The 22,940-nt window shown below is 35.7% G+C and overlaps 2 protein-coding genes across 4 annotated transcripts in view; one reads left to right on the top strand and one right to left on the bottom strand.

The window, feature by feature from the left end:
* LOC134537282 (uncharacterized) overlaps window positions 1-22,940 on the bottom strand; it is a 149,671-nt gene that overhangs the window by 81,576 nt on the left and 45,155 nt on the right. The window lies entirely within an intron of this gene.
* Window positions 14,282-18,079, top strand: LOC134537191 (uncharacterized). 3 transcript variants are annotated; one of them, XM_063377456.1, is made up of 2 exons: window positions 14,282-14,399; window positions 17,103-18,079. In XM_063377456.1, the coding sequence occupies exon 2, from the start codon at window positions 17,111-17,113 to the stop codon at window positions 17,597-17,599; it is 489 nt and encodes a 162-aa protein (XP_063233526.1). In that variant the 5' UTR covers window positions 14,282-14,399; window positions 17,103-17,110; the 3' UTR covers window positions 17,600-18,079. The 3 variants fall into 3 exon arrangements, with proteins under 3 accessions (XP_063233526.1, XP_063233528.1, XP_063233527.1); XM_063377458.1 differs by having other exon boundaries at window positions 14,284-14,359; window positions 17,103-17,813; XM_063377457.1 differs by having other exon boundaries at window positions 14,301-14,363; window positions 17,103-17,813.

Genomic DNA, 22,940 nt, shown 5'->3' with positions numbered 1-22,940 from the left:
CGCACCCTCCCCCTCGTGCAGGCCCGGGTAGCCGAGACCAGTCGCGTGGTCGGACGAGGCTGCGACAGCGTGTGTCATCGCAGCCTCGCGCCGGACCCCGGGCATCGAACCACGGGCCGCGGGAGAGCTCCAGCCGATGGACTGCTGCCTTCTTTCTACCTCCGCGTGGGAGAAACATCAGCCATAGGCTGATTCGAGCAATTAATATGGCTGTCACATTGTGTGTGTGTGTGTGTGTTGTTTCGTGTTGTTGTGTCTCGGATTCTACAACATTCCGCTGTTTCGGAAGACCTCGTGCCCGCCGAATTTAGTCAAATTCTCCATTTCTAACTTTAAAAATTACAAACTTCCATACATAACTTCATACCCTATTTAAACCCCTTTGGGGATGAATTTTCAAAAATCATTTCTTAGTTCTCACCCAAGTTATGTAAAAAACTTATATGCAAAATTTCATCCTTCTTGATCCACCGGTTTAAGCTATGCAAAAAAAATGTCGAGTAATCAGAGAAATACAACACACTGCTCGTAGAGTCGCTGAGTGCATATCAGCAAAAAATTAATGATTTAGTATCTGTAGAGGAGCTACAGTAAAGAAAGCTCAGAAACTTTGCTTCTGTAGTTTGTGAATTTAATTGGTATTTTTAGTAAGATTTTCGTCACTATACTACTTGCAGTGCAATTTATCAAATTTTTCGTGCCTAAAATGTCAATGAAAACATCTGGTTAAGCCTTTTTCTTAGTCCAAAATATTCATGCCGAAAACGAAACCGTAAAACGAGTTTTGTGTAGGCGAAAGTAATGGCTATTAAATGTTATTCATGAGTAGACTTCTTACAGAAATCTATATAAATTTTTTAATAACTTTTTTACAACCATAGTTAAGCATGCCCTGCCATGCACCTACATGATTTCGGCAACCCTGCTTTAGTTATTTCATGCAGTTGCACTATCTCTGACGCAAAAAAACAACTTAAAATGATGTTCATCATATCAATAAATTCCCCTTAAATATTATATAGTTTGTTTAATTATTTATTTAATTTATTACTCACATATTTCAAAAAAGAATTACGAAATATACCGAGGTTTTCTGTGTGATATTAAATGATTTTAAATATTACATAATCATAGATAATGATACATCGCGATGTATTTTTTTCCCCTTCACTAGGTCCACAAAAGCCCTTACTTCATCGCACCATTTGGTTTGGAATTTTTTTTTTTTTTTGCCGAATTATTTATATTTGGACAAATCACGGTCATTCTGTTTTTCTACCTCTGCGTTCTCATTAAACAAAATTTAAGACACTTTTCTATTTCTGAACAAAACAAGATAGGTAAAAAAACTTTTAAGATACAAATAAAGTGTTTTTTAAAATGTTTTTCTTGACATACGCCATTTCTGGCTGCACCGTAAGCCCAAAAGAAACCTTAATAACAGACAAATATTGTGAATATATAAAGCATATGAAAGTGCAAACATAGAAAGAGAGCCAAAATCAAAGTAAAAAAAAAATTTAACCTAAACAGCACAGAAAATTCCTGAAAGTAATCATCCAAAATAAAATAATTAATTAATCAATAAAAAACTACAGCAGTGTGCACACAACGACGAGAGGTTTGCGACAAGTACAGTGAACGCAAACAAAACGACAACGATGATTTAAAAAAATTATATAAAGAGCACAATGACAGTACAGCAACGAACATGCAAACCTAACGATGAAATCAAACAAATATTCGGGCAACACAACGAAGACAACACAGAGGAATAAAGTAGGCTGATTATGACACATTATTTATTTGTTTTCGACTAATTTCTTCCAGGGATTTTCTGTGCTATGTACTTATATTTTTTTTAACATCGGCTGATTTTGGCTTGCTTTATATGTGTTTGCACAACAATTTGTTTTGTAGGTATATTCATTTTTTTGTTTGTTATTGTGGTTTATTATGACATGCGGTGTAACCAGCAATGGCTTAGGTCGACCAAAAAAAAATTCAAAATCAATCTTCCCAGTCGCAAGAACCATTCAAATAACAAGCAAAATGTGTTAAAGACTAAAAGAAAATAAATTCTTCAGTTATAATACACCATCGTTAATTGATGTCTGAGTGTAACGTAATGCATTAGGTTTTTTTTTCTACGTGAATTTCTGACACGAATATGAATGTCTTTAATCTCGGGTTGGGTGTCACTTCGGCCGAAGATTCGACACCAATTATAACTCGTTAACTATGAAGCTACAGAATCTAAGTGAATGCGCCTCAGCAGAGCAGACTTTGGTTGTGCTTGTTACGTATGACTCGCCCGGTTAACATTTGCAGTGATGACGTAATGGGCGTTGTTGGTGTTGTTGAAGTCAGCGAGAGCTGTGACTCCGGAAGTAATACACCTATTTGCGTGATTTGAACTTTAAGTTGCATGATAGTGAGCATTGAGCGGTACTATTTGAGTGGGATAACCATGAAGTTACTAAGGTTAGTTTTAAAGCCATTAATCGCAAAATGCATTAGCATAAACCGGTTATGTTGAAGGGGGGGAAAAAAACAAGCGAAATCACCCGGGCAGAATCAATCAAAAATGCAGGGAAGTGTCGTGGGTATCGAATGAGGCAAAGAGTTGCCCAGAGAAATGAGCCAGTGGGGCAAAACGAGCCCCGAAAAAGGCGCGAAATTTAAGCTCGAGCGAGCCTCAGCCGTCCACCTCGCGAGAAGCGACGAAGAATGCGTATGCTCTCTGATGATTCTGATGTTGATATGGAGTCAGTTGAGACAGTATTTGTGAATGATGAGCCAATTTTTGTCGCGGTTTTGTATCGCAATTATTATTTGTTTTTTTGGTGTCGCAATTTTTCTGGCGTGGCCGCCCGAAAGTCAAGTAAGACGTTCATCGAATTCACGTCAAAAGATAAAGCAACATCAATTTTGTTAAATTATTTCGTCCACAACATTCCCGTTCAACGCGATGGAAATTCACGAAAAAGTTCCCTGGCAGCTGTAGTTCAAAATACAGCCTACCCATACATGTTGACGTGACAACGTCTAATAAATCGATGAACGCCGGCTGCACGCACGAAAAAGTGTCCCGTTACACACATTGTCCCGTAACGATGTGCTCATTGTACGCTAGCGCCGCATCTATCTCTCTTCCACTCGATTGGAACAACTATCGATTTGACTTTTTCGAGGCACATTAAACTTGAAACACTCCCATTCGTTTCCTACTTTTCCTATCATCGTCCTATCCTTAACAGAATAACACAGATTGGAAGAAGTTAAATAGCAAACATGTATAAAAGTTATAGTTGATTAATCTGTTCGTTAAAGTAATAAAAATATTTGAATTAATGAGTGCAAATAAAAGTAAATTTATAAATTAAATTGTAGATTTCATTTCACTCCTTCTTTGTATCCATACAAACGAGTGATAATTCAATAAAAATGATTCAATTTTATTCATAAAAGTATGCAATCATTTCAACATTTTTTTTGTTATGACTTTGTCACTTTAAACTATTGTCCGTAAACCGACTTTAGAGACAACAAATTTTTAACAAATGATTTACACGTGTTTCAAATAATTATTATAGTACCCTGAAGATTTCATCTCCCTCTCAGCTGTGAAGTTTCACTTCAGACGCGCGAGGCGACCACGCACCCGTTGGTTTTGACGTGTAACATCGTAGCTCGCGGATACGTCTTTTGGTAGGAGTTATTTTTAAAGCTTAGGAACCTTATTCGTACTGACGAAAGACACACGAAATGTAGGGTAAAGAACTTCGCTAAAAGGGTTTTGAGGGAAGATTACGTGCTTAAAATATCCAGAGAAAGCTTCGCTCTTTTGTTCCATTTCTTTCCGCTGGAATATTTCGCTAACCGTGTCTCGATTCGACCCGAGCGCGGCGAGATTAAAAAAGGGGAGAGAAATTTGCAAAGAGAGCTGGTCTTGTTCCCTGGGGTCACCTAACTCCCTCCCCTCCCCCCCCCCTTCTTCCATTGGGGAAAGAAGCCAGGAAAATTCTATGCCGGCGTGTACCGTCAAATCCTTCTTTCAATTACCAGTTAATAAAAAGCAAACACAAGCCCGAACGCAAGAGCCTCAGCTTTTGAAATTATCTCTGCGGAGACTGTAAACCACCCCCCCCCCCCTCCCCAAACACTGAAACGCAGAGTCCATTTCCGTTGGACGAGTATATTCAGACACACGGTAGTAAGGGACTGGGAAATATGTTGGAAAATTCTCCAGATATTTTTAGTATGTTGTTTAACGTTCATCACAATCTCGAAATAGTCACCTCTTTTTTCTTTTACTCTTTCCTGCGTGATATTTTCTATATTTCTCTCATACGTTCCTAGTCGTTTGCCTGATAAATTTTACTATTCATAGCGTTTATATCGTACATAATGATTATACAATTTTTCAGCTATATACATACAACAAAAATCTTAACCTTGTCTTAATTTTTATACAACTAAACAAAAATTGCTGCTAAACACAAAATAATAATTCGTGAAAATTGTTGAAATTAAAATATAAGGTAGAGTAAAGATATGAGATATTTTCAAAATATAATAAAAGAGATTCCTTATGTTATATTGCATAAATGATGGTTAGAATCAGCCAATCAGAATCATGCTCAGTAAAATCAGAAATGGCGTCCATTTCCGACACAACGAATATCTAAAATGGCGAAAATCTCATGGGCGTTAAAAGAGGTTATAAAATTAAGTTAATATGCAATTCGTATGACAAATATTTTTTTTTAATATAAAAACAAATACAGTGTCTATATATTTTAAAAATCACATAACATAATTTTTGTTACATAACGGGCATAAATGATAGTTAACTTTATTATTATTTTAATCCATATTATTATTTTTAATGTGAAAGAGTGTTATTGGATTTTCCTTTTTTACGCAGCAACGGAGCAACGGATCGAAATTTTTTTTTGCATGGGCCGGAGAGGGACACAGGTTATTTTTTATCCCGGAAAAATGCACGGATCTTTTTTCGACAGCTGGTGGTCGTGTGAGACATATATTATGCTGATATTATTCACGGGTAACAATTTGTTATGGGTTTCAAGCCTTCCCTGGATTTTTAATAAGCAAATTTTTGGATAATTTTTTTAGAACTTTTTTCCGAATTTCTAGGTCAATAATTACAGATTTTCAAAAATTGTGATTCCAAGATGGCGGTTTTAGAGTCATTCAAGATGGCCGTCAGGATCCCGATCATAATCTCTGAGTGATGGACATGTCCGAACATGGACGATTCCTCACGATTGCGGTAAGCCACAACTGGATAAGCCACCAAGCCACGGGCCCATAAGAAATACATTAGGCCAGTATCACCATTTTTATATACGCTACTTCAGAGGCTTTCTTAACAGTAACGTAATTTCTCAACGTTTTGTTTTTTGAAGTTTCGTAAATCATAAACGCTTGCGCCGCATTTACTCGTGTGCCCTTCAGCTGAATTGCAATTTGAGCTAGCAGCGCTTCTGGCTATTCTTCTCTCTCTCTCTCTCTCTCTCTCTCTCTCTCTCTCTCTCTCTCTCCCTTTTCCCCTTCTTTATATATATTTTTTTACATCCCTTACACACCACCTGTTCGTTCCCCACCATCCAGCGGTTGCCCGGGTGTCACACTGCGGTAGCGCAACACCTCTCCCCCCCCCCCCCCCCCGCCCGTCATCCTTTCCCCCTCCACACCAGGAACAGAGTACGGGTTGAAATGTCAACGACCGATGCAGGCGACGTGGGGGTTAAGGCGGTCTCCCGCACCGTGTTGCTCGTTTCGTTTCATTTCCATAGCTAATATTTAAACTTTCATTTATTTTTTTGTAACTTTTAACACGGTAACACTCTTCCAATTCGCGTTTTGACTCGAAATTTCTCAGCGGGTATTTATAAAATAATTTTTAAGTAGCGTTTATAGTTAATATTACTTACTGCTCAAAAATATCTGGTGATAAAACCTGTGACAAACGCAAAAAGAGCTATTGCAATAAAAGTACAGGTAATTTAGGTACCTAAATTACAATAATGGCCAGAAAATTATTTTAAAAAAAACTCTGCGTGTGAGACTAAGACTTAAGTCTTGGCCTCACACACTAGATTTGGTATTTTTGCATTTTCACTGCCTTCTACGGTTTATCCAGGGAAACGTCCTCGGAATTTCCTCTATTCAAGAATTTATATATTATATAGTGTAGAAAATTGTTGTCGCTAGCTTCTACCCACTATTTGTGGAAAACCAGGTAATTATTCAATAATATAGTTTTCACTTGACAAATTGCATCGCGTTGCCTCGCTAGTAGTTCGTTTACTGGGTTTATTATAAAGCTATAGGTAACGTATACTAAATTGTTTCCATTATGAAAATTTGTAATTATACTTATTTATAAAAATAGGGAAATAGCGAAGAAATAAATATTCCGCATGGTGGGTGAAGCACAGCCTTAAACAGCGGCAGAAATAAATTACAAGAAAAAAATATCTCGCAATTTTTAATTGCCTCAATGGGGCCTCTGGAACAAAATGGGAAATCGTTCCTCAAAATGGGAAATTTTTCCTTAAAATGGGGAAATTTCTAGGAATTTTGAGGAATTTTGACGCCGTAAATGGCCGCTGTGACGTCAGAAGTCGGTTGGTCATTGTCCCCACCTCACACCTCACCCAGAACCCAGTGCCAGCTCCGGCTAATATATACTACTTCTGAATTCTGTTGCCACAATTATCAATGAATACAATTAAATATCTGGGTCGCATGCTCTCTGTTGAGATGACAGTATTGTTTTCGAGCCGTAAATGTTAGTTGAACGAAGTAATTTTTAGTGTTGAAATATAAGGTCACGAAAATGGTATAAGTAGGTGCGTTTATGCGTACCTACATTAGGGATACTCCATACTGGCACTAACGTTTATGTAAGTCAGCAAATGTATACTAATTTGTTTACCGATGCATCCTTAACCAAAGAATCCTTTGATTTCAAGGCTGAATTTTGTAAGAATCTTGCCAAGAAAAAATATCCAAACTCTTTAAACTCATTCACAACCTGGTATATCAAGCAATAAATGTTTTTTTTTTTTTTTGGCAGTCATTTGTTTGCGTCTTCAAAATTGTTCACGTTCAATTTTCAGGAAAAATTTCAATTTTTAAAAGTTCAAGTGAAATTAAGGGTTTAAATAGCAGTTCGGATGGTTTCGCAACAAGTTAGTGCCACAAACATAAATGCCAACGGAATGCGTGAAAGTCTTTGTACGAAAAGCTACTTCAGCAATTCTGTAGGAATCTTTGCAACAACCAATTCGGAAAAAAAAATAAACATATATTGCTTGTACACCTTAAAAGGAACTTTTCAAGGATCATCAGGCTCAAGGAATATTTTAAGGAAGTATTCGGAAACAGAAATACTTTTTTTTTTTAACGGTACCACCCTTGTGAAGGCAGCATTGCTTCAGAGGTCGTAACCCTTCATGAGCGGAGTGGGTGGTCGTGCGTGATTGGACAACGACAACACGCGTTTTTGGGATTGGTTTTTCTCTTTGTCTCTCTCTTTCCCTCCCCCCTCCAACCCACAAAAAAAAAGAAGAATTCATTGCATGATAGCCTACTGCAGATGAATTGGTCCCTTGTGTACCACAACTTGTGAGGCCTTGAAGGATGTTTGTTCGGCACCTATCACCTTATTATTTCAAGTTTACGTTAGCCGTTTTTTTTAATCACCTGACACGAATTTTAAGTGACTTGATTTTCACGACATAACATTAATTCTCGTTGTTTTTTTTTGTTTGCAAAAAAAAAGTCTTATTCCCATTTTTTTTTAATTTTGTGTTCGCGTCCGCCATGAGAACCAAACCTACTGCGGAATTAAACCTTTATAAATTAAAAATATAAATGCTGCATATTTCTTCACGGTATAATTAAAGTTTATGTAACATGATTGTATGTTATTATATATTTGTGCAAAATCTTATTAATTTTTAAAAAAATTTAATTCTAAATAAGTTTAATTAAATAAATCTTAGCGTAAGGGCCTACAATTATTCAAGCATTTTATAGCCAATAGCTTTTTCGTAGCTTTGTGACACGCCCCAAAAATGTTTAATTAGGTCGTTGACAACAAACCTAGTAAAAGCATGTGATGCAGTTTTATATACCTAAATAAATTCTAAAATTTTTGAATTTTTTACGTCACTAAGTAGTTTACAGGTTAAAATGGTATCACGTACTCTATAAATATTTATATTGGAAATCCAGGGAAGGCCTCAAACCCATAATGAATTTTAACCAGTAAATAATATCAGCATAATATACATATATATCTCATATGACCAACAGATATAAAAAATAATATAAATAAAGTAATTTATATGTATCCAAATGCCGTACATTTGGATTTATGAAATCTGCAGCAACGCACACGAGCGACATTTCTGTGTATATTATAAGGTATCCGAAACGTATATTATAAGGTATCCGAAACGTATATTATAAGGTATCCGAAACCTAAACCAACATCTTAACTCACATGAGGAATCATGCTCTTCTGTGGTTGTTAATTAAATCCATTGAAAAATATTTTTAAACATTTTTTTTTTTTTCGTTTATTGACTTAACACAGATAAATGGGCGCCTAAGGTGTCCGTTTAAAATGTCATATACACGTATTTTGTTATTAAAAATTCAATTTCCTGTTTTAGCATGCAAATAAAATAATTTTATATATAAATGGTAAAAATTATTTCACAAAAATTTATATTAATATGTATAAAGTGAGTCTTTGCTATTAACCAATAAATTTATCAGCAAGAAATTTTGTGACCAAAAAAGAATAACATAATATAACAATTAATTCAAAAGGGCTTTAATACAAAAAAAAATCAAATCTGCCAAAAAAACTTTCAGGCATACAAACATATGTTATATACATTAAAGACAATAATACCAATGATTTTTCAAATATTTTTTTTAAACTTCAAGGATACAAAATATTTAAAAATTTAAACAAATATTTTGGAAAGAGCTTAAGTAAAAATTCAAAATATCATCAAATTATTCCCAGTGACGCAAACTTATTTTTCAAAAAAAAAAGTAAGAGTTATTTTTTTTTGTTTAGAGCTACACTTTCTGAGATATAGGTATTTTTAGTAATTATAACCATAGTATTTCTTAAGGCGCCACTTAAATTTAATAATGAAGGCTTGTTCCACTTATGTAGCTGTATTTCAAATGTTACTCTATTGTTACACTTTTCACTTCCATTTTCCATTTTATGCACATCTGTATGAAATAGGTTAATATTTTTGTTTCACAATACGCTCGTCTCTAGCGCATTCATATCTCTGGCGTTACAGAGTCAGTGAGTGTGTGATGAGCGCAACCATGCAGGACACTTCCGCTATTAAACAAACGAGAACCATTGTCATAAGGGAAAAATGTCATATTTATTTAGATTCAGAGAAGTTAGTAAAATATTTATTTAATCAAAATGAACTTTATGTAACTGACTCCTTTGCACTCGATTTTGACCCACTTTAAACGGACAGATTTAATCTAAACTTCGTACACTTATCGAGGACCGGTGACAATTCACTAATTTAATAAGTTTATCTCATCCTGATTAGGATCGACAGGAATAAAAAAACCGTTCTTACAACTTATGCTAAGTTATCTGATGATATATATTTTCAATACAGAGGAGCTGTTATTAACTATGGCTTAGAACGTGCTCCACACAGATCATTACGCTATTGGTAGTATTGGTACTGAAGTTTGACTGCTTCTTGCCCTTCTGTTATTTTTCTTCTTCTTTTCGTAAGTGTACTTTGTTTACGAAAATATATAAAAATATTTGAAAAAATAAATATAGTAAAACAAAGTTTTTACGATACGTCAGTGACGACCTCGGGTTTCTAATAAGTTCCTTTACATCTGTTACCTATTTGGAAACCACTCTTGGGCCACCACTTGTCGTTTACGACGCTCACTTGCAGTAAGGAAATGTTCATGAAGAAGTCCCATTCCCCCTCTCTGGCTTCACCTCCTCCCCGCCCACCCCCTCTATCCACAAAAATAAAACAAGAGCTGCTTGTCGCGAGGATAAAACAAGCATCACGACGGCAAAGCAGCACATGTGACGAGTAACTCCAGAGGGTCGAGTCCGTAAGCCATCCACGCGGCCCGGCCGCTTTTCAGTTCGGCTGGTTCCGCGTCCGGAAAGAATTAATTAATTAATTAATGGAACGCGATGCGGAACACACTTGCGGGGGCAGAGGTTCTAAAGCGATACACCCCCTCCCTCCCCTCTTCCACCACGTTTGACGATTGGGATCGTAATAGCGCAATGGACGCGAAGCCGGGAAATAATAAATTCTCAGCCAATAGAAACGTTCGACACATCCGTGGCGTCAGCACGAAAATTTTTGCTGTCGAAAGATTGTTAGATTGTTGCAGTGCTAACAATTTAATCAACAGAAATTTTTAATTTTTATTTTTTTTTTAAATACACTTATCATTCACGCACAGTGGGTTATTTTAACGAATGAAAGTAGGATTAGAATTAAACATATTTATCAAATCTCAGTGGTTAAAAAAAAAAAATCTGAAACCTCTGATGCCTGTCCTGATTTGGTGCTTTGTGTAATGGCATAAACACTTTATATAGCCTATATGTACCTCGGTCGCATAAGACACTATAACACACAAACCATATTTTTTCACGAGAGAAGTTTAAATAAGTTTTAATATTACCTCATTTATTTACTCAACTATTTTCTACACGAAATGTGAATTTATGACACATCGTAGATTTTGGTATACATGCCACTAGAAAGAACGACAAAAGTGAACAAAGTGTCTTATTGCCTCTAAAGTATGAATATAACCCATACAATTTTCTTTCCTTGCGGGTAAAAGATACATTTTTAATTTTTTTTTTTTTTTTGCTGTCGCATCGCTTCTTTCTCATTGTGCCTGTCATGCAATTATGATCCCAAAGTAACATAGCAGTATCATACATGCAATTTTGTAAAAAACATGTATTTTTTCGTGCTTTCTGATGATGGGTCGAGTCCCAATTTTCTCGAATACGAATCTCAAATTTAAATCCCGAAGAAAAATACGAATGTACTCCTCCAATCCGAATGTAGGTCTTAAGGGTCCGAAATAAAATAATTTACAAGAAATTGAAAAAATTAAGTACGTGTTGAAACATTTAAACTTTTGAATGTTTCAACACTATAGTTAATGTTGAAACATTTACCTCTATAAATTTTTAAATTATGAACTACGTTTACATATAAAGACAGATTATAGTACAATATCTTGGGGAATTGTAACAGGATAGATATGAAGAAAAATATTAACCTACTAAACTTCAGAGGTTGTCAATGTATTGAATTTTTTGATTTTCTTTATTTCCTCTGATTTTTTCTTTGAATGTTTTTCCTCCGATATCTAATCATTCAAATACTATGGATTTGATGGTATTTGAGGATTTTATGGGCCCATCCCTAGTATTTTAACAACAGAGTCTGAGTAGCTGTACCGAATTCAGCCCGGATATCAATATGGAGCACTAGGCCGTAATATTGTTTTAAAAAATCGCACCTAAATAAGACCGTCACGGATTTTGTGTGCTCACTTCAGCAACATATATGTTTGTCGCCTTTGTGAAAATTTAATTTAAAGTCTTAGGTGGGGTGATATTATCGGTAGATACCTCACTGAAAAACCAGCCCAGCTGAAAATTTAGCGAAATTTATTTATTGTATCTTAGGTATGTCTTAAGAGTTTGTTTTATAATGTTAGATTTTTTAAAGCATTAAGTGAAACTACTAAGCACGTTGGATCAAATATTTAACCAGCCAGATAAACGTTAAGTCCAGTTATTAATTTATGTAACGACCTGTGGTGTTGGAAAATGTTCCCCATTTGTCGTTTGGAACTAATTAATCATACTTTTCTTACTGCCAACCACAGGCATATCGAGGTCGGTAAAAAAACAGAGTATCATTCAATTATCAGTATTTTTTATTCTATTGTAAGTTACATAATTGTGATTAAACAGTTTAGTTTTGACGTACAGATTTGTCAAACATCACGTATAACTCGTTCTTTAAAAGTTTTTTTTTTTGCAATCGGAAAGGATAATTTCAGAATTTTGGGGTATGCCGATACTGGATACACTGTGTGGATTTTTTAAACACCTCAATATCGTATAAAAATGTTTAACATGCAAAAACGCAGATAACAAGCCAAAATCATACGATGTGTTTAACTTTTGACATCAGCTGATTAATTTTGGGTTGTTCCCCATGTGTTTGCATATTAATTTTATGTCCGTTATTGGAGTGTCTTATAGTATACAGAGAAACCAGCTTTGGCATGTGTCCAAATACATCTTAAATCACCAAAAATTTGTACAACTATGCCGGTTCATGTTGGAGAACAAACCATAAGCTAGCCTAAATCTCTTGAGATTTTACCTTCCTAATTGATTTTTGTTTTCCTTCAAGCAGTGCAGGCTTGATATTTATGACACTCAAAGGATTCACATCTTCCTTTTATACGTAAAGGAAAACTATTCCACTTTGGACAAAACGAAGGAATTCATGAGCGCGTCATATATCTCCAGTTGGTAGCGAAGCATTCGCGGACGTCCGTGTGAATGCAAAACAAAGGCAGGCAAAATAAAACTCGCTTAGCTGGAAATACCATCCTTTCATTTCGCTTTGAAGTCGACGGGGTACATGTATTCGCGCGAGTTCGGATACTGTTATTATTTTTTTCATTTTCCATGGATACGTCGAAAGCGAGAAACTGACGACATGCGCCCTATTGTTTACAGGTGCGATGAGAAGATGTGTTTATGACTCTGGCATCCGAATAATTGGATCGCAATATACTGATGTACAGATCTCACCCCCTTCATTCATCACTCCGAGTGAATTAGGAAAAATAAAAAATGTCCGTAACACATTTTCATCCGAATATCTGGCACAATACTATTATAGCAATTATACTTGCGTAGTAAAAAAAAAACGTAACCGAATTCAAGTAACAGTTATTTTCTACTTGTGATCCTCCATTCTTTACATGCTTTTTTAGTGTACTGAAGACGTTTGGTGGGTTTAATGTTTGGCCTCTACAGGATGTAAATATTTTTATAAACAAATATTTAACAGCGGAAATACATTTGAAGATATTAAAATTTTATATTCAACTATGTACACACAAATTTACTGCAATCTCATTTAGTAAAAAAAATATTTAAATATCTATCGTTGTGATATCGCAAATATTAGTAGGCCTATATATAAATTTTATTATAGCTTTATGTACATGTTTTTTTTAATAACTCATAAACCAATTTAAATATTTGCTTAATCTTTTCATATGTTTATCCTCGTAAGTTAATAAAGTGAAAATGATTTTACAAGTATATCGAGTCTAAAGTGTTAATTAAAATATACTTAACCTACAAAATAATTTAACAAATAATGCGCAACGAAAGTTTTCAGACATGTTTATATTTTATGATGGGTTTCATCCATATATTGTTGGGGTATATGCATAGGGTTAGGAACTGTGTATGGCTGCTGTTCCATAGTCTAATAGTTTCATGGTTTTCAACTACAGTAACAATATTATTCATAGACACAGCTTTCTCTGTGCTTATAGAATAGTCGTTTTAAGTCAATATCTAAATGCTGAAAGTGGTTTTTGGTCACAACAATTTTTCAAAATGTAGTACTTGATTTTTAAATAAAATGGTTGAAGATTGTGTTCCGTGCGACTCTAACGTTTTGACCATGAAATTTAATTTAATTTAAGACAATATTTGGACGCAAGTCATTGTTAAATTAAACTATATTATAGAACAAATCTGAAGAATGAACAACAAATATGTATATATGAACACACGGAGAACAAGCTAATATCATTTAATGTCAAGTGTTAAATATCTAGTCAGCACGGAGAAATCCATGGAAGGAATTTATTAAGAAAGAATATTACAACTCAGACGAACCAGTGGGAAAGAATCTTTCAAAGAAATTGAATATTAATTAAGTTTTACGATTTGTTTATAGATTTTGTATTTTTTTAGTATGTGCAAATAAATTTGTAATTATTTGCTTTACTTCATGTTATAGTAAACTTTACAACTGTCAATAATTGTTTGTGCTAAGCTGACGTGGAAATCACAACGCAGCCATATTTTTCAACCTAAAATTTACCTATTTTTCTATACAACAAGTTTTCTATGCATTTGTTGAAAACAGTTTTGAAGTCATCGTATTTTTTCTAGAATACCTCAAATTTTAATGTTTAAAACTTTCAAGTGAGTAAGTAACCCAGAAAATTAAATTAAGGACTGGTTTGTAAGTATAACAGCAAATCAATTTTAAGTCAGCGCTTTTAAAGCTATAATTTGTTTATAACATAGAAATGAAGGCAAAGCTTTGGTATTTTAAAGTGTACATTTATGTTTAATTTCATGGCTCAAGATGCACTTAACGCAGAAAGTTACGATAAATAGTACATAAAGGAAGTGTGTACGATTTGATTACAAGTTTGTGTGACTTTATGAAAACATAAAGTGAAATATATTGAATAGGCAATGCTTTTAAAATAGAGGACAGAATTCTTGTAAATTCTTGGTAAATTAAAAGAATCGCAGATTTTTCGTAAAAAAAAAATCGTAAGTGATGCTTTACAACACTACCGAAAGTCCTTTATTTACTCTGAAAAGAACATTCTAAAATTCTGACTGGAGTCAGAGAATCTGCGTTTGTAGGTTATTTAGGTAGCCTGTGCAGTGAAGCAGTAGCCGCTGTTTTGTGCTTTTGTAGCGTAGCCAAGACTGTTTTACGCGAGAGATATCTCTGATCCTATTTCGTCACCCTACTCTTTTCTTGATACTGGCTGCAACTTGATCATGTGCACATGATGGTTCTCCAGAGATATTTTGGAATACATATAGCGTAGCCGAGGCTGTTAAAAAATTACAACTGGAATTTTCAGTGTCAGTACGTATGTCTGTGCCAAGAGAGTTTTCTACCCTTATTGGTTTTAAATTTCAAGTGAACATCGAAAAATATTGATTAAAATTCACTTCAAATAAAAAAACAAATTAGGGAAAAATACAGTATTGGCCACGGCCTAAACGAATTTATATTAACATTCCCTGCTTCTTTGAAAACAGCCTCGGCTACGCTATATTCCTAGGGATGACAGGAGAACCACAGGATCGCGTTTCATTCACTGCACAGGCAACATAATAGAACCTATAATCCAGTAGGAATTTTTAAACTCTGTTTTCACGTTTATTAAAGGAACATCTATTGTATTCAGAACCACACATTTGGGAAGACAATTATTTTTACGGAAAAGCTGCAACATTCAAAATTAAATTTAAAGAAATGTATATATATATATATATATATATATATATATATTTATCTACTAACATATACACGAGTGGATAGTTAATATTGTCGAATTTTAAAGAACTTTTGTAAGTACGAATCGTCAAGGATTTCCGTTTAAGTTGTATAGGATATTTCTAAATCAGTAATTTGGTGTGATCATGAATAATTTATAAATTATGACAGTATTGAAATTTATTATCAATAGTAATACAAACGTTTTACAGCAGTTGAAAAAATAAACTCAGTTTACTGTGTAACTATTAAAAATGTATTTCAAGACTTGACATAACAACTAAACAGGTTTACATTATGACAGAGAAACAAGCAATTTTTTTTAATGATGTGACCCAAAGTGTTAAGCCTTATATACAACGGCTGACAACTACCAACAGAAACTATTTCTATTTTTATAGTTTACGAATGTCACTCGAATGATTCGTGATTCACACATCTTGCGTGATTTATTCTTATACAGGTTTGTTTTGATTAAACATTTTGTGGGTCAATATATAGATGAAAATGTATAAACAAGATAACGCAGCGACTTGCAATACTGGCCAAATAATGTAAAAACTCTTGAAAATTTAGATACATAGTTTGATTTTCTAGAAAATTTCTAATAATACCAAAAATAATTAAACTAATCCGATATAAGCAAAAAATACTTTAAAAAATAATAAAACCAAACTTTGGCTCTGGTTTTCGACGAGGAATTTTATGAAAATACTGCCCATCTTGTTAAAAATCATTAAACATTTTATACTATGAAGTTTCCCTTTGGTTTTGTTAACGACGCCATATGCCACAGATGGCATCACTGGGGTTACAAATTTACGTTCCGTGTGACATCCGTTCCATTAACGAAATTACTTCTACCAAATGCCGAATAACGAGAGCTTAGATGGTACGCGTGAAAAAAAAATATTTGTTTCATGTACACATGTACGCGCATTAGAAGTTACACTTACGTGGAGTAATAAAAAAAACTACCTTTAATTTTGCATCCCAATAATTAATATAAATAAAATAACAAAATGAATGAAGTGATTATGTAAATACAGTTAGTGTAAATGCAATAAATTAAAATACTACAGTAAATACTCAGTATTCAATATGAATATAAACACGTGTATAAAATTAATTATATTTAATTTATTAAAATATTCTAGATATTTTTTTCATATAAATGAAAAATAAACATGCTGAATGTTTCTTCTAATTGATAATTTTTTATTATTTATTAAATAATTATGTATTAATTATTAATGCAATTAAATTATACATACAGGAACATATCTTCACCAACACTCCCTTGAAAACGGCCAAGAGACAACTAAAACCCTTCCACAGACACTCCCTGCCAGCGACAAGGGAAGCTTACAAGCAACCAGACATAGCTTCATATATCTATGTAACTGTGACATAACCTCACTTACTGATATTCACAATATAATAAATGTAATTTTTTTTTAAATTATGTGGACCAGTATTTAACGTAAATCACCAAAGTTTTAATATTTAAGAGCACACTTATATAATAATTTTTATTTGTTCATTGTTCTTCTTTTTTTGAATGTCGCACATTTTTGTTTTCCTGTGGAAAATTTCGTTGCATCGTAAAAAAAAAATTAATTCTCGTCGTACGTATTTCAGTTGGGGAGATGGCTCCAGCGACGCGGAGTGGCTTGAGGAACGCCACCGTCGCTGAGATCGCCCGGCTGCTGCGGAGAGACGCCCCCGCCGCCTCCGGGGGCCAGACCGGCCGGCGCCGCCGCCAGGAGGTGCCCAGGGACTCCGCCTCGGGAGGCTCCAGGAAGAGGGTCACCTGGATCGAGCCCGCTCCCTCCGGCGACTCCAGGAAGCGTCCCCCTTCCAGGAGGAGGTCGTCCAAGAGGCGAGCGTCGTCCAGAAGGTCGTCTTCCAGGAGACGATCCACCAAGAGGTCTTCCTGCAGCGGGAGGCGGGCTTCCCACGGGCGGAGACCAGCTCCTTCCAGAGGACACTCCAGGAGGAAGACTTCGGCGAGGTCCTCTTCCAGGAGACGTCCCGGAAGGAGGCGCGCCGGCGAAGGAGGCGACTCGCGCCAACACTGCGTCCAGGAGAAGAAACAGGATCGCGAGGTCGACGGGACCCGCGAAAAGACGTCCTGAGAGCCGCCGCGGTAGTCGCGGGATCCGCAAGAACGGTGAAATCACTCGCTCAACGCCGCTTCCACGTACCTGTCCGCCGTGAACCGGAGTTTTGGGCGTACATGACGCCACATATTTGATATTTGAAATTTTACAGGTGTTTTAGAACTTCAAGTATGTGAAAAAAAAATTTTGATAGCATTTTATCGTGAGTTCAATAAAATGTTAATTTTGATATTTTTTTTTTAAGGTTCTCAGCGTCACACTCATTTATTTGCAACTTTATAGTAGCGACTTTCATGTCCTTAACACTAAAGTGTTTTTTTTTATAGAAAATGATCACTTTCATGTAAATTTTCAAGTAGTGCACATAGTATATTTAATGAATTGAAACGTCGACATAAGGTTTTTCTGCATCTGCTGAAACTTGTGCATAAGTAGGAACCAAAACGTATGTAATGATACGGAAAAAAAAATCTTAAGTTGTTTAAAATAATTGAACTCTTGGTCTTTCCACTGATTTCAAAATGGATGATGCGACACGTTTAAGAGTTTGATTGTCAATCTCTCTAAGTAAAAGGGTGTAAATTCATAAATTTTCTAACCTAAATATTCATCCTATAAAATATTAAGGTCCCTAAACAACTAATATAATTTTGAATGATTTTATTCGACAAAAAATTACGATATATTAACACAAAAAATTAATGTATCAACATCATACATATATGATTTTTTTATGACGCCTGGTAGCAACAAAGCTTGTGACTGAGAGCAGAATGTTTTGTTTACTTAACTAAATTTTCTGTTTACAATATACATATTTTAACAAATGCAGATTATTTTCATATAACTTCCAAATATCAATTTCTTATGGATAGAGTTAAGTGTATTTTTTAAATAATTGATATTTAAATGTTTTAAATGATTGTATAGAAAGTATGATGCTTATCCCATGTGTACAGATGTATATAACCATCAAACTAAAACATTGCATTTAAATATATCGTAGGTCACTGTATAAATATTCTTCTTAGAAACCCTCAACATTTCCAGGACTGTATAATAACATGCTGCACCTCAAGCCAGCACATAAAAATTATTGAAAAAAAAAAATAATATATATGCAAGCCAATGGGGTTTAAAAATACTTTGAAATCAATACAGCCCGTAAACGGTTAGAAATACAGTAAACATACGACTTTCTTACGAACAACAAATAAACAAATTGGTCTTCGTCATTTCGTAGAAACTACGCCACAACCCGAATTCCGAGTTCATTTTTCTGATGTGAACAGAGAAAGAAAGAGAATGTTTTTTGCTATGGAAATGTCAAGTTTTTGAAGACCTTGTTAATACTTAGATATAATGATTGTAATTACAAGTAAAAAAATAAGTAATACAAACTACTGGTAAATTTACAAAGATAACCCGTAAGTTTACGAAGATCCCTGGATAATTGTTAACTCTTGTAAATCGTAAAATTTAAGGTTCTAATTCAAACAGTATATGTTTTCACATACACACACAATATAAACCTGAAGCACTTCCTTACGTTTGAGTCAAAGAACCGAGTAAAGGGGCGAATTCGGGAGAAACATCATACGATACATCACATCTACGGGAAAGTCACCAAACTTCACTGTAAAAAGTATTTCAACCTTAAATTGACGAACACTTTTTGCATAATATCCAGGTATCTTCGTGAATTTACTTGTATATCTTCGTAAACTTACGGATGCTCAGTTTACTTAATTCAAATTAGAATTGAATTAGAATGAATTTGGGGCACAAACAATATATACCAATAATATATATACATATATATATATATATAATTGGATGTTGGTATGTATGACGTTGATAAACTCCAACACCGTTTGACCGATCACTATGAAAGTTGGCACATCGAAGTGTTTTTTACACGGAGAAGGTTTTAATGCTTTTCATTTTTTGTATCTCGCCGCTAGATGGCGCTGCAGCGCATCAACGCCTAAACCGTTCAACCGATCACCATGGGTAAACAGAAAATCATAGGTCATAGACATACAAACAGTAATGGTGTGTCATTTCTCTATGTCCACCACACTGGCATAATCATTTCTCTATATCCACCACACTGTCATAAGGTGCTATTCATTTTTGTTTATCTCGCGGACAATATATCAGCCTGTGTTCAGGCCGGGCAACGCCGCGTACTGCAGCTAGTGTATGTATATATATATACATATATACATACCTCGGAGGCATAAGACACTGTGTTGACTTTTTGGCAAAATTTACTTTCATCAAATGAATGAGCGTGGCACCTCAGAGATAACGTCCACCAAGGATTCTCGTATGAGTAAATATACATTCACTTCAAACATTTTAAAGGAAACATAAACCACAGATTACAGCTCTCCGGCTAGAAAACTTGTTTAATTACTATGTGCCTGAATTCCTGTCGCATAACGTAAGTTTTGTTCTCTTGTCAGGCGATTAGAATTTAGTTTTTTTTTTTTTTTTGCCACGCATGACTTACCTAAGTGTTCAAACAAAACAACTATTTTTTTTCTTTTTATTTTAATTAAGTTGACAATAGTGGTCCAAATAATAAAAATCAAATACAGCTTAGGGACAAAAAAAGTAAGGAGGTACTTTTGTTTCTGAACAAGAATGGTACTCTCAACTATGTTTGTAAAGGTCGTTGTTATGCTCCATTTATCATCATGTTATGTTAGATTTATTTCCTCCTTTTAAGGCATCGCAGGTCGTGCATTGTCGGTGTTTTTCGGGGAAATTGCTGTTTATAAATATATGTATTATTATTTTACTTGAGAGCTTCGCCACGTGATTTGTATCGCGAGGTCTGCGACGCGCATACTTCTTTTTTTCCGTCCTCGAACTCCATTTTCAGCACTCAATCCTCCTTGTGTTTTGTTTTATTGTTTTCTCTGGAGGAGCTCGTTCTGTTCCTCCGTACCAACCCCGCTTCTTCTCTCATACCCCCCCCCCCGCAATTCCTCCCTCAAATAAACCCCAACCCGTTAGATTCTTCATATTTTTAGTTTCGCGTCACGTACGCTGTTTATAGGCAGGTTCTTTCACACACATATATACAGGATGCGTCTGAATTCGACCGGCAAACTTCAGCGGCTGATTTGTCACGACAAATTAAGTTTGAAACGACTCGTGGTGTAAAGTGCTTCTTCCCAAGGCTTTGGAGTTGGAGCAGAACATTTTTTATTGTAAATAATATATAATATAGAAAGTATCAGATATGTAACACTAAGCGTCTAACGTTTGTTTAGTTTTTGATCAAGATCTACAGCCACCGACAATTTTGTAGTTGCAATTTCATTCGCATAATCGGGGCTACACTATTATATTTCACATATTTTGTAATAATTTAATATTTTAATTAAATAATTTTGCGACAGCGACCGAATATTATCTCTTGAGTGTACAACTTCAAATTAAAACATAGTTTGCACGCTCAGCGATGCATTTTAAATACTTAATTATTTACGGTGAAGACGTTGTTCAGCTCGAACTTCAAAAAGACGCACTCCAAGCCTCGGGAAACCACTTTAGACCAATGAGGCGTACGTGCGTGTGTGTGTGTTTGTATTTTTTTCCCCAGCTTAATTTTTTTTCGTCGCGACGAACCCAGCAGGCGAACATTTTGTCGGTCGAATTCAGACTCACTCCGCGTATACCTCTTTCCTCACTCCCTTTCCCTTCTTTGTGTTATTAACCTCTATTTTTTTCTTCTACTTCTTCTTTCCCCCCCCCCCCCCTTCACCATCCGACGACGGCGCGAGCGCGCGAAAACTCTCCCGCTGAGATCTTCGTCGACAGAACACGTGACGCTCGCGCGACAGAAACAGCCCCGGTCGCGGGCTTTGCGTCGAAGGGGGGGGGGGGGAGGGGGCGGGGGTGGTGGAGAAGGGGGGGGATTGGGGAGTAACGTATGCGTAGCGGAGCCAAAAAAAAAAAATTACGTACAAATAAACAAGAAAACAAGAGAGCATCGCGCCGCGCACGTGCACGACGCACGCCCCGTTCGAAACAATCGTGGGAGGGCGGCGGCGGGCGTCACTCGGCGTCGCTCCAACCCCGTTCCCCCCTTCCTCTCCCCCCTGATCCACGAACCGAGACAGCTTGTGCGCGTGCGCTCTCGGCGCATATGCGAGCCGTGCCATCAGTCATATAATTTTTTTTTTTTTAATACTTCATCTCCTAACCTACCCACCCCCTTACACCCCCCCCCCCCTCTTTTTTCGACACGCGTTCAACCACTACGAAAAGAGAATCTTGGTCGTACACACTTACCCTTGCCATCTTTCCACATCCCCACCCCCACACCTCCAACACCGCCAACGCGACCCCCTCCTGCGTGAAGCCGAGAGCAAACCAACCAGGGACTCCCTCGAAGAACGGGTGTTTCTGTCAACCGGCACGTTGTAACCCGCTCTGCGTGTGTTGCAGGCTGATTCACAAGGTTGCCATCGCAAAACAGTAGGCCTAATAAAAATTAAAAAAAAAAACTGCACTATACCTAGAGACCTGCAAAATTCGCGAGTTTCATTGACCTCTAGGACAGACTCCGCAGTCCTTTAAATACTCGCGGAAATGACGCCTGTTCATTTGGCTACCGACGCGAGTGAGACGTCTCAACTTAGGCTGTCCGTAATTCGGCACTTTCTTGGTTTAGTGTTTCCCACTGACTCACAGTTCCCCGGATAAAATATAGGGCCGATCGCAGAAGCGGTACGATGGTATAGTTGTTTTGATGCCAACCTATCGCGAAATGAGTCCGCGGATTTTGCTTGTCTCTAAATACCTCATACAAATAATTTTTTTTTCTTAGTTACAAAAATTTTTAGTACTTGCAAAATTGTTTCTAAGAGTTTTCTTTTTTTTTAGTAGATATTTAACAACAGTATTTAGTGGCAAGAAATCTTCTTTAAAAAAAAAAAAAAAAAAAAAAAAAAGCCCCTGAAATATGTATTTAGCCTACGTATATGATGTAAAAATAATTTTAGACGCAGCACAAAACAAAAATAACTTTTTTCACCTTAAAACACGTTCCCCAGCTCTGTAAACAGAGCTTTAATAAAGATTCCTGGTGTAACAAAAGTAATAAGTTTGCGAGAAGCAATAAATTATTTACTACATGGGAAATAAACATTACAGCATACATTTTTTTTTCAAAACTTTTACAAGCCTGTAGAGTGTTATTAAAACATTTTCACGATAAAAATTTTCTATTATAAGTGATGTAAAATTGGAAATTCTTGCAACTTTTAGAACCAGCTTTCGCAAGACAGTGCTAGCGTCTATGGTTTCCATGTTTCTCCTTAATAAACAGCCCGAG

The sequence above is a fragment of the Bacillus rossius genome, chromosome 12 (genome assembly GCF_032445375.1).
Source record: "Bacillus rossius redtenbacheri isolate Brsri chromosome 12, Brsri_v3, whole genome shotgun sequence".
NCBI classification, from domain to species: Eukaryota; Metazoa; Arthropoda; class Insecta; order Phasmatodea; family Bacillidae; genus Bacillus; species Bacillus rossius.
The sequence above is the reverse complement of the archived record's forward strand: the minus strand, read 5'-3'. Positions and strand labels throughout refer to the sequence as shown.